Here is a 12,935-nt window from a genome sequence, read left to right as displayed (position 1 = left end):
GAACAAATGACTTTGAAGAATTTGACATGCTTATTAGAGATTGTTGAGGTGCCTTTGAGAAATTTTCTGGATTGATCCTTTTAAGTTGTATCTTGAACTTCCAGAGACCTCTAGGAAGGCCAGGTAGTTGGATTCATAACATAAAAAGGACTTTATCCCATTTTAGTATGGGGCGGGAAATCTTGGTACTGAAGAATTAAATCATAATTCTAACTTTGTCAAATACTGATTTAAGCATGGATGTGCTCTTGGGTAACCAAATGTTAACTAGCTTTTCTCTTAACTGTTTTTGTTAGGTTTGCCAGGATGGTGGATAAAAATATTTACATCATTCAAGGGGAAATTAACATCGTGGTCGGAGCCATCAAACGAAATGCCCGATGGAGCACCCATACTCCACTGGTAAGTGGGGAATGTACAGAAAGCTTGGTCACTGTAAGGGATCTGATGCATGGTTAATCAATTTCCTGATAATGATAATAGTAGGAATTCAGAGTTGTTCTTGGTGGTAAGGACCCTTCTGTTTTATTTCAACTAGAGTCAAATTTATAGGTTGCCTTTTTTATTCTGGTACCCAAAAGATGACACCATTTTTCTTCTAGCTGTTTTCGTAAACAACTTAAGCTAGTACTTGGGACCTCTTTAACATGCCTAAAAATGTCAGAGAGATTCCTTATCTTCTAACCCCTGAGAACTATAACTAGCTATGAAATTCATTTAAATTAGTTTAGTTATTGATACATGGAGTTTGGCTTAGTAATGTTACTCCTTGGAGTTCAGCAAGCTTTCATATATAGAGCAGGCTATATCTTGTAATCAGATGAGTAAGATTTACCTGTTGTAAAGCTGACTTTCTTTGTTGCATATGTACATTCAAGGATATGCAAGGATTTTTGTATGGTTGTGTAAAGCAAGTTTTGGTACAATTGTAAAAACAAGTTTAGACATTACAATGTATGAATTGTATGAATTGTATAATTCATACAGTTATACGCTTCCTTCATTGTTTAAGTTACTGTTTTAACTACTTTCTTTCTCTAACTTGCTGAATATATATATGTGTATTTAGAAATTTCTTATGTTCACTTATAAAAATGGATTGTTTATTTATTTTTAAATTTTTTTATTTAAAATTTTTTTTTTATAAAAAACAGATTGTTTTAGAAGTGAGAGTGGAGTCAGGAATGTCTTCAAAATGTGTATATGTTTGATTACATGATGAGTATGAAGAAGGAGAAGAGATAGAATAGTAAACATATCTTAGTCTGTTTGGGATGCTGTAACCAAATGCTATAGACTGGGTAGCTTATAAACAACAGAAATTTATTTCTGGGGATTGGAAGTCCAAGACCAGGATGTCAGCATGTTCAGGTGAGGGACTTCTTCTGGGTCTCAGACTTCTCATTGTATCCTCACATGGTAGAAGGGGCAACGGAGTGCCCTTGGGCCTCTTGTATAAGGGCATTAACTCCATTCTTGAGGGCTCCATCCTCATGACCTAATTACCCATCTTGGGATTTCAGTGTATATGTTTTGAGGCAACACAAACATTCCAACCATAGCATATATAAAGGACCTAGCAACCTACCATAGTAGCTTGAGTGTTGTGGTCATGGTGTAGTTAAGATTAGTACTTCAGGATTTACTATTTTAGGTAAGCCTGGAGTACTTCTATGAAATATGAGATTAGGGTTCTGGAAAAATGAACCATGGCTAACCTTTTCCTCAGAAGGAAAACTTAACTGAATTTTATGGTTGGATTCAGAGAAAGAGCCCATGATCTATCTTTTACTTCCTTTTTCTTCTTGGCCTGATAATGAATTTTTTTTAATTTGTGTGTTACAGGATGAGGAACGGGATCCTCTGTTGCATAATTTCAGTCATTTAAAGGAGGTTTTAAACAATGTAACAGGTAAGTCCTGGTTAAAAAATGTGTTTGATTTATTTCAGGGATGGACAAACTTCTTCTGTGAAGGACAATGTATTTTAGGGTTTGCAGGCCATAGTGACTGTGCAACTACTTAACTCTGTCACTGTAGGCAAAAGCAGGTACAGATAGTACTTAAATGAATGAACGATAAATAAAATTTTCTTTTAAAAAAACTGGCTGCAAACCAGGTTTGCCATGGTGTAGTTTGCCCTAATTTACTGTAGTCTTCCCTAGAGTTCCTAGTAGGGTGTCCCACTTTAGTGGGGAATCTGTTCATACAATTAAAAGTTTCCTTCATTGTTTGAGTTATATGTAAGTTATTTTTGGCTATTTTGTGGTTTTGTTTTGTTTCAACTACTTTCTTTAACTCATGTATTCTATGAGATAGAAAGATGGTGGCACAAGTGAAGTTTTTAATACTTGCAACAAAACTCTTACAGAAAATCATTGTTGGTTTAGGGCCTTAGCTGTCTGTAATGCAGATCTTTCAGTCTTCACGTGTTGCCAGAATCTTTTGTGTCACATACCCTGCCCTCATTTTCCTAATCATAATTATTTTATGTGATATTCATATGTTTAGAATTTTCAAAGCCACTTTCACATTTATTACCTTATTGAACTTTTTTCATTTATTTATTTATTTGATGGGGAACTTAATTTTTTTTCTTCAGTTTTTTTTTTTTTTGAGATACAATTGACATACAGCACTGTATGTTTAAGGTATATAGCATAGTGATTTGAATTTACATATGTTATAAAATGATTATACAGTAAGTTTAGTGAACATCTGGGATCTCATATAGATATAACATTAGACAGAAAAAAATTTTTTTTCCTTGTGATGGGATTTACTCTCTTAACAACTTTCATATATAACATACAGCAGTGTTAATTATGTTCATCATGTTGTACATTACATCCCTACTACTTATATTATAACTGGAAGTTTGTCATTTTGACTGCTTTCTTCCAATTCCTCCTTCTGTCATCCCCTGCATCTGGTAATCACAAATCTGATCTCTTTTTGTATGAGTTTTGCTGTTTGTTTTTGAAATAAAATTGAACCGTGTTAGTTCTTGTTATTAACATTGTGATTCAGTATTTCTTACATTTCAAAATGATCACCATAAGTCGAGTTACCTTACCTTATTGAACTTTTACACAACCCTGTGAGGGAAGCCCAGAGATATTTTAAGTGATATATCTGAGGTCACACTGATCCTAAGAAGTGGAGTCAAAACCAGAATTCAGACCCCTAATGCCAAGTTTAGTGTCCTATTCTGTGTCACTTCCGTTCATACAATTAGAGAATGTACACAGGAAGTGCCTTGTATTATGTATAAATATGTATCAAAGGAGGAGGCAAGTCTCAACACTTTGAATTTTTCAAAGGGAAAGCATCAGAGCTGTGTTCCTCTGTTTAACATAAAGGGCTTTTGCAGTATATATCCTTGGAATGGTTTTAGCTAGTAACATATCTAAGACCACAGTTGAAATTTTTAGGCTTCTGCAAATTAAAAATAAACAAATAAGTTTCCTCCTTTCATGAGAAATGTAGGAGAATATCTGGAGAAAAATTCCTTATTACTTTTCTAAACCTAGGTTTCTGAAGTTATCTAAGAAATCCCTACATGTTTCTTTAAAGGAGCAAATTTCACTCATTGTGAAAATGAGTAAAAGTTTCACTCAGTGTTGGAAAAGTTGGCCAAGAGGGATCAAGTATAGAAGAAGTGGCAGTTAAAGTATAGAGGAGGTGGTTTTTAGCTAGTTAGCACAGCTAATGCTGCAACTAGGTGGCATGTTCTCATATTATGGCCTGTACTTAAGTGACTTGGCTGCTTTAGAAAGTTGGCTGCTTGCACAGGTAGGCCTTTTGGGCACTCTGCAGACCTCGAGGAGCTGAGGTGTTGCTGCTATCCTGCAGAGCCACATTTCTTACTTGCTGTCCAGTCCATACCCCACACTTGTTCTCTCCATCCTGACATATCCCAGGACTTCAGCTTAGTCTGTAGTGAGCTTACTCTTCGGGCAGCTTTATCTGTAGTGAGTAGTGTAGTCCAGGATTTGGAGTCTCTATGCCATTTAAGAGCTACCAAAATTAAGTCCACTGCCTAATTTTCTTACATATTTGGGTTCAGAATCCAGATTACTTGCTGCTTGAAACTAATAAAACCAGAATGTGCTGAGGAGCCAGTTCTGTCAGTGGTACTGGGTGTTACCACGTTTTCCCCTGGAGCGAGGAAGGAGGTGGTAATATTTTCCAGGTGCCAACAGCTGTGGCAGATGTTGAAATGGTGCCTGCCAAGGTTGCCCCATTGTTCTTGGGTTTTAGCATATTACCTGCCTGAGAAAATGACAGAGTGGACCTGAAATAGAGTATTTCATGGTCTTCTGATTGGTTTTGACACCCCCCGCCCCAGTGCTGGCTTCCAGAAGCAGCTTTATGGGTCAGCTGTCCCTGTGGTCCTGGGCTCTGCAATCCATGACCAATTTCTTGTTTCTTTTACTGAAACAAACAGATTTTCCTGATTGGCAGTATCAGGAGGATAGCTTTCTTGGAAGCCTGTTAATGGTGGGAGGCTGGGAAATGGTTTTGAACTTGGAGAGAGAAACTGAAGGGACTGCCCGTGCCATGTGACTTGGGAATGGTGTACCACTTAGATTGGAAGAAATATGGCAGGAATTCTAGGACTCCATTCAGTTTAACTCATGAAACTGACTTGGACTTGCTCTTTTTACAAAGGCTTTCTGTTTGTGCTTTTCTAGGCTGTCTGCTGGCTTGGTTGGTTAAGAATATTACTGTTGAAAATAGGTGGCTCACTGGACATTGTCAGTTAACCAAAATGATTTTTTTTTTCTTTTCTTGTAAACAATCAGAGAATCTTTTAAGGTTGCAAGTACTACATATTCCTCCAGAAGCATTATCTGAGCATTGTGAAGGAAGTAAGTTCTCTGTCTCTAGTAAGGCTGACTAAGACCATACCAGTTATTCTCACAGATATGTGTCTCTGGATCACATTTGCAGACAATATTTGCCCAAAATGCATAAGAACAGTATGCTCTGCACCATTTAGAGTAATAGAGTGTTCTAATATCAGATCTAAAAAGACTGTTGCACTTGGAAGGTACAGGGTACCTAAGAGCAAAGCTTGCATATTGGTAATTTTAGCTCACCATCAGTGAGACTTGACTGCTGCCCCTCATTTGGTCCTTCAGTTCTCTTAGGAATCCTTTAGGAGATTATTCTGAGGGGTTAAATTAAATGTTTGGTTGCCAGGAACTGAAAGTAGGCATGGGGAGTGACTGCTGATGGTTAATAGGGTTTTCTTTTGGGGTGATGAAAATGTTCTGAAATTGGATAATGAAGATGGTTGTACAATTTTGTGAATATATTAAAAGCCATTGAATTGTACACTTTAAATTCATATCCCATAAAATTACCCCTTTAAAAAAATACCAAAAGTAGGCTGGAAAAGTGATGGATTTGTCAGGCTCAGAGCCATGGAGGGAAGCCTCTGACTGTAGTTGCTGCTGTGCTTTGAACCCATTGCCCAGCAAAGGCAGCATAAGGCTCTATTCAGCCTTCCGGCCCAGTTTGTCCTTTTATGTCTCTCTCATTAACTCAAGAAGCACATGGCTTTTATATTTAAATTTATTCAAGCTGTAATCTTTGACATTTGAGTTAGCTTTTAGTACAGTTTTGCATTTATAGTAATATATATTATGTATTTTCTCTATCCCCAAAGAATCCCTTTTAATCTTTTCCGGATGCAAATTTCAGGCTGTCTTGTCCCATCTCCCCACTCTTGCTCTCTTTCCCCTCCCCCAACGGAGTGTGTTTGATCAGGTGTGGCAGGAATATCCACTGTCAAGCTGCGCCCTTTATATTAGTCAATATTATCCTTCTCCCCCCTCCCTGTCTGTCTGCCCCTTTGGGCTTTCCCAGTTGATTTATAATTTTGGAATTCTCATCGGAGTCTGTAATACAGTTTGTTCATTATTTAACCAAAACCTGTTTAATGAGCAGAGAGAGGCAATGTAAATGTTAGGCATGTTGCAGTGGTGTACCTTTGTGCTTCTCAAAGTGGGTGGGTAGTTAACTCTGTGCTGCCTGCAGGGCTGGGGCATCCTGGCCTTAGGGGCAGAGGGACCACAGCTTCTTTCTTTCATCTGCCCAAATCTTACCATGGGCTTAGATTCCAAAGACATTTCCTTTTATCCTTCTAGAGATCTTGGCGGGGCTCTTGCATATTAGAGTTATCTTCAATCTCACAATTATACTGAGTGGTAAGATTTGTTGCATGGGATAGGTGGATGAAAGGGAAAGTGAAATATCAGGATATTTGACACTACTCTTGGTTTTAGGTCTATAGAGAGTAGACAGTTTAGTTTTAGCTAGAACAAGAATCCTTCTTGATCTCTTTGTTCTCAGACTAGGCAAGTCCTTATAAGCCTTAGTTCCCTTCATCCACTATAGCTTCACAGAAAGGACTTAATTGTGATTTGTGGTGTTTGGTTGTGGTCATTTGCCTCCAGATACAGACTGTTTTTATTCTTGGTCTTTAACCTTAGATCATTACAAAGAAATTCTTTTCCAGAGAGTTTTTGGTTTAAAACATAGAGGGAAGAACAGTGTAGAAGTGTCATATCCAGAATCTTCTCTTAAGGGATCACCTCTTAATGACTTTATAGCCTTCAGAGCCAAGGCCTAAGGAAGACCTCTTAGTGGTGTGTGTGTCAGGGGTGGTGGTAGTGGGGAGGATAATGAGTTTGCCTTTGGAGATTTAACCCCAGGGTGGCCTTCTTAATTCTGAGGACCTATGAGGATTGGGAGTATCTAGCATAAGACTAAGGTTGTCTTGAAGCTCAGTATAAGCACATGTATTAACTTATGGGACTGTTCTAGCTTCTTGGACCTCTTCTTTCTGAGATTTACTAGGATTTAGATTCCTTCTAGGTCTAGCTTAGTGAATTACTTTTAACCAATATTTGTTGAATATTTGCTTCTAACCAATATTTACTGAATATCTGCTAGGTGCTAGGCATTTTGATTAGGCACTTAGGCATTGGGTAACTAAATGGCAAATGGGTAAATGGCATTGGGTAAATAAATGGTAAATAAATAGTCAGACTTCTGCACTCATAGTCACTGGTTTCTAAGACTAGTGGCTCAAGGCTAACCTTTGTGGCCTCTACTCTATGCCATATGGTTCCCTCTCAGGCATGGAATGGATGATAGTGAGAGGGAACAATCTATTGCCATCTTTTCTTATTCCTGCTCTTTTCCTTGCTAACACACAAGCCAAAGAAATGAACAAAAATTTAGCTCATACATTTGCTTGTTTGACTTTCTCATGTAAAGCTGTTCTGGCTACAGTTTAGGTATTCCCAAAGACATCAGTGGGTTGCATATTGTAACTGTGAGGGATAGGATTTTTTTTTTTTTTAAACTGTACTTACCTGGACAGCAAGATGTGGTGTGCTTGAGTTTTACAGAGAGAAGCAGGTGCCTGAAGAGAGTGGATGTATCAGGAGTTTATTTAAATATAGTTTATCCTGGACAAACACACCTGTAGGGTACTATCTGTCTCAAGCTTTGTGAATTCAGAGTCTGAGCTAGGAGGTTTGAATCATGTAACCTCCAGAGGTTTCCAGAGAACATTTAAACAGTCTGGCCTGGGAGGAACTATGACTTAACACTTGTCTGGTCTAGGCCTTTTAGAAATAACCTTCTAAGTAGAAGTGAAACTGTTCGAGGATGCCTCACACCTCAAGTTTAATCTTTTTCATTTAGAACGTGGAGATGTGTAGGAAAGAGATTTTAGTTGTCACTGTCAGGAAAAAGATTGAGTAAGGGTACCTTATTTGAAAAACATTTTACTTTTAGAGATACCATCTCTAGTATTGGTTGAATGCATTATTTCATTTTTTCTGTAGGGGCCTGTAGTTTGGGGAGTAGTAAAGTAAGCAATGTATCATTATTAATCAGTATGAGAAGAAGTTGACTATTTGACTGAGTCATTAGCTTTGTCCCACTTGGAAATGAACTTGTGGATTTTTCAGGGCCTAAAGTCGGGACTGACAGAACCAAGTGTGATAAAATTTGACAGACAAATTCATGTAATGGACTGAGTGTTGGAAGAGGCAAAGTTTGCACACTTACTTTTAAAGTATCTATTTCCTGTGCCCTTTTTGACTTTCTTGTTCTATAAAAATTATATGACTATTAGTTGGGAAATTGTTTAGTAACACATTAGGGTGTGATTTGAATTTGAGTCAGACTGACTTTGGCACCTTGGAATCTTGGTAGCTTGAGTGGCCTCAGATTTGTAAGCATTTGAGCACAGTTAGGGAAAATACTGTGTACTGTGATTCTTTTTCCTCAGGCAATAGCCATATGAATAAGGTGGCCCCCAGAAGTCTGTACTTTGGCATTTCTTTTACTGAGGCCTTTATCGAATGATCTGAATCCTTTTCGCTTGACACTACTAAACTGAAAAGTTCTTCCAAACATTTGTTTGTCCTTGAGATTAGAAAATGAAGACTTTCTTGAGAAGCAGCCACTCTGCATAGTCTGGATTCTTATTGGTCCAGATCTCCCTTTTTCTCTCCATAATACTCAAACACACTTAGCCATCAGAACTAGTCTGCTGGCACGTTTTCCACTACATGTATCTGAAAGGAAGCTGTGAAAAAAGGGCATTCTTAATAGCTTCACTCTCAAAAGCAGAGGTAAAGGAACCTAATTTCTTTCTAGTAGAGTTTAGGGGGCAGTGTGACAGTGTGGTCTGTGGTGGATGTCAAAGTTGCTGGTCTTGCTCTCATTGACATTGTCATCTTTAGCACAGCCATCTCTTGAGGCCTGAAATTTCTCTCTGGGTATGTGCCCAGCTTGCCATGACAGCAGTCAGATGAGTAAAAAGAGGGAAAGCCAGCTGCTGGTTTGTTTTTAAGAAAGAGGCAGGCAGAGTCCCTTTCTTCTTTTCTTTCCACCCACTCAAACTTGATGCAAGTGCCAAGAGGGTTTCAGAAGAAGCCAAATGTTTGAAATTCAATGTGCAGTTTTGATTAGGAGAGATAGTAAAGAGTTATTTGTCTCAATCTTGCCTTCTCTAACTGCTTCTCTATGCTCATAGATGCTCAGTGGGTCACCCCAGTTTCTAAAATGATATTGGATATGTTTATGGAAAGAGTGCATGCATTTCTCTTTTCTCTCCTGGCACCCGTTAGAAGATAGACCAGGATATAGAGCAAAATGAAGATTAGATCATTTCAACTCAGATCGCCTCCTTAAGAAAGGGTGGTAGATGAAGAGCAGTGACTACCTTAAGCTTTCAGTTTTGCTTCTGGAAATCAGGAGATAAGATACTCCTTTTCCATTTTGAGACCTTTATTTCTTTACTTTGGTCTTTGGAGATCTGAAGGACTTAGATGGACAAGCACTCCTGGCTGCCTGTTGGCTGGCTTCTCATTGTATGCCTCTTCCATTATCATTGTTAGCTGCTGTAGGTTGAGTTGTGAAGGGCTGCCTGTCACATGTACACATATCACAACTGAACTTTCTTTGTTCCATGCTTGTTGAACGATTACTTGCCCATTTGTAGAACTCAGATTATTGCCTTGGGTTTCTGGCCCAATGTGAAGTGGGGGCATCCAGGAAGTGGCCTGATAGACTCTACATCAGAAGGCAATAAATTGGCATTTGATTTGGTGGAAAGGCAGGGCCAGATGTAGTGTGGGAATAAAGGTTTTTTCTGCACTAAGCCGTGTAGCTTGTTTCCAGGTGTCCTGGAAAGCAGCTTGGGAACTGGAGACTAAGGGTAGTTGGGGTCATTGAGGAGGAAGAGGATCAAAAGGACTTCAGTGTTATCTGTGATGGGCCCTGAATTAGAAAAAATCTTCTAAAATCTTCATTTGTCAGGGACAAATGAAGTTTCCCTGACACTGGTAGGAATTTTTCTACTGATTGATTATTCTTTCAAGTAAAGTGAGTTATTCATTGGCAGGAAAAAATATAAAACTTGACTCTTGACAGTTGCAGAATAAGAAAGCCTCATTCCACAGGAGCTTTTTCATGAGGGTTCATTTGTCTCTTTGGGCAAACAACAGGTTTAAGAAAACTGAATCCAAACTGATAATAAAGTGAGGGCTAAAATAATATTATGACTGCCCTACTGTGGGCTAGAGTAGTATCTTCAGACTGCAGATTGCATTCTATTAAAGACCTGCAATATCATTTTAAAGGGTTGTACACCATTTTTTCAGTTTTTTATTATGAAAAATTTCTAACATACCCAAAATTGAAATAATATCACAGAGACTGCCTATATCCCATACTTCATAAGAGTCAGAATTATTAACATTCAACCATATTTGCTTTATCCATATATATGTGTATTTTTTCATAAACCATTTGAAAATAAGTTGCAGGCATACTGACATTTCAGCATGCATTCTAAATAAGGATATTCTCCTACATGATCATAATACCATTATCACACCTAAGAAGTTTAACAATAATTTACCAATATTAGCTAATATCCAGTCCATATATTAGAATTGCCTACTTGTCCCAAACTGCCTTTTATAATTACTGCTGGTTTTACAAACCAAAATCCAAGCAAAATTCTCATTTCGTTAGGTAGTTATATCTGTTTATACTTTAAAAATCCAATAGTTTTCTCCACTTTTTTTTTTTCTCTTGGCATTGATCTTTTGAAGAGACCAAGTCATTTATCTTCAGAATGTTCTACATTCTGGGTTTGCCTGTTTCCTTGTGGTGTCCTTTAACTTGTTCCTCTACCTCATATATTTCCATTCTAGAAGTTAGGATTAAAAACCTAACTTGATTCAGGTTAAACATTTTTGGGAAGAGTACTTCATAGATGTACTTCATGTTATATTGCCACAGGAGGCATTTACTATCAGTTCGTCCCACTATTGGTGTTAAAGTTGATTACTTGCTTCTAATGATGACAGCCATATCTCCTTATTGTAAAATGAATTTATTTTTCTCTTTGCAATTAGTAGGTAATCTGTGAAGTAATAATTTGGTACCTTGTGAATATCCTGTTCTCTGGTATTCTTTACTAGTGATAATGATAATCCACTAATGATAATCCATTGATGAATTTTTGCCAGAATCATTTTTCACTGGTGGAGGGAAAGTGGTATGCTGCAGAGTGATGATTTTCTTTTTTCTTTTCCTTTCTTTCTTTCTTTTTTTTTTTTTTTTTGAGTTTATTTATTAATTTTTTTTCTTTTTTATACAATTTTTGAAGGCTGTACTCCATTTACAGCTGTTACAAAATATTGGTTATATTCCCCATGTTGTGCTGTACATCCTTGTAGCCTATCTTACACACAATAGTTTGTACCTCCCACTCTCAACCCCTATGTTGTCTCTCTTCCCCCAACCACTAGTTTGTTCTCTGTATCTGTGGGTCTGCTTCTTTTTTGTTATATTCACTAGTTTGTTGTATTTTTTTAGAATCCACATATAACTGATATCATACAGTGTTTATCTTTCTCTGACTTATTATTTCACTTAGCATAATGCCCTCAAAGTCCATCCATGTTGCTGCAAATGGCAAATTTTCATTCTTTTTATGGCTGAGTGGTATTCCATTGTGTGTGTGTGTGTGTGTGTGTGTGTGTGTGTGTGTGTGTGTATGTATCACATCTTTATCCATTCATCTGTTGATGGGCACTTGGGTTGCTTCCACATCTTGGCAATTGTAAATAATGTTACTATGAATATTGTGGTGAGGTGCATGTATCTTTTCAAATTAGTGTTTTTGTTTTTTGGATATATACCCTGGAGTAGAATTACTGGCTCATATAGTAGTTATATTTTTAGTTTTTTGAGGAACCTCCATACTATTTTCCAGAGTGTCTGTACCAATTTACATTCCTACCAACAGTGTAGGAGGGTTCCCTTTTCTCCATATCCTCGCCAGCATTTGTCATTTGTGTTCTTTTTGATGATTGACATTCTGACAGGTGTGAGGTGATGTCTAAGTGGTTTTGATTTTCATTTTCCTGATGTGTAGTGGTTGAGCATCTTTTCATGTGTCTTTTGACCAAGAATGATGGTTTTCTAATTCTGTCTTTCTTTCTACATTATTAGCTGGTGTTCTCTAGAATAGGTTTCCTTCATGAACTAGAGGATGAACTACAGTTTCTCCTGGAAAGTCAAGGAAAATGCTTAATTCTTTCCCTTAAATTGCCTGTTTTTAGAGTAAGGAGTAAGTATAATAATGACCACTAATGGTGGAAAATGAGGAGTTTTCCCTCTTTTGGGGGCCTGTGGATTTTTATTTATTTAGTGTTTACAGTTAATTACACTTATGATTATTTTTGGTGCTCAGGTAATTCCAAGTTTGGCCAATGAGAGCTCCTTCAAGCTAATTCCTTTGTTCCTTTGATATGACCCCTTTGAGCACTTCTTTGCTTTTTGATACAAGCTATGGACACTAAGAGAGGGAAAAAAAGGAATAGAATAAAAATTATCAGCATCAGACATAATAAAAATAAGTATTATTTTGGGAAACTTTTGTTTCAGTTAGAAGCATGTGTATATTCTGGGTTGCAGTGCAAACTGTATTCTTTCTGTGGGTCGTGGTTAAAAATTTTGAAAGCCCTGGTAGAGACAGCCTGTAATTTACTTCTGTTCCAGCACTGGTTTGAATTTGTCTGTCTGCAATGTTATTTCTTGGTCAAGGAGTCAAGTGGTGTGTTGAGTGAGGGTGCCTCTCCCATCCTATTCTTGCATCCTGTGAAGAACTCTGTGAAGTGCCTTAGTCCCCTTGACCTTTGGGAACCAGGGGTCTATTACATTTGGGTTTCATCCCTATCAACTTTGGTTTCATTAAAGCAGTCCTATCTATCTATCTATCTATCTATCTATCTATCTATCTATCTATCTGTCTATCTATTCATTCATTTATTTACTTAAAGATCTGCTATTACATGTTTTTTTTCCAACCCAGCTTTATTGAGATAT

At 37.5% G+C, this 12,935-nt stretch overlaps 1 protein-coding gene across 8 annotated transcripts in view; it reads left to right on the top strand.

Moving 5' to 3' along the window:
- GBF1 (golgi brefeldin A resistant guanine nucleotide exchange factor 1) overlaps positions 1 to 12,935 on the top strand; it is a 108,384-nt gene that overhangs the window by 10,844 nt on the left and 84,605 nt on the right. For all 8 annotated transcript variants that reach the window (XM_006182963.2, XM_006182961.2, XM_006182962.2 and 5 more), the window contains exons 2-3: positions 297 to 402; positions 1,846 to 1,912. In XM_006182963.2, the coding sequence (XP_006183025.1) occupies positions 307 to 402; positions 1,846 to 1,912 (163 nt within the window). In that variant the 5' untranslated portion in view covers positions 297 to 306. The remainder of the gene's footprint in view (positions 1 to 296; positions 403 to 1,845; positions 1,913 to 12,935) is intronic.

The sequence above is a fragment of the Camelus ferus genome, chromosome 11 (assembly GCF_009834535.1).
Source record: "Camelus ferus isolate YT-003-E chromosome 11, BCGSAC_Cfer_1.0, whole genome shotgun sequence".
Lineage (NCBI taxonomy): Eukaryota > Metazoa > Chordata > Mammalia > Artiodactyla > Camelidae > Camelus > Camelus ferus.
This window is presented reverse-complemented; position numbering and strand designations above follow the sequence as displayed.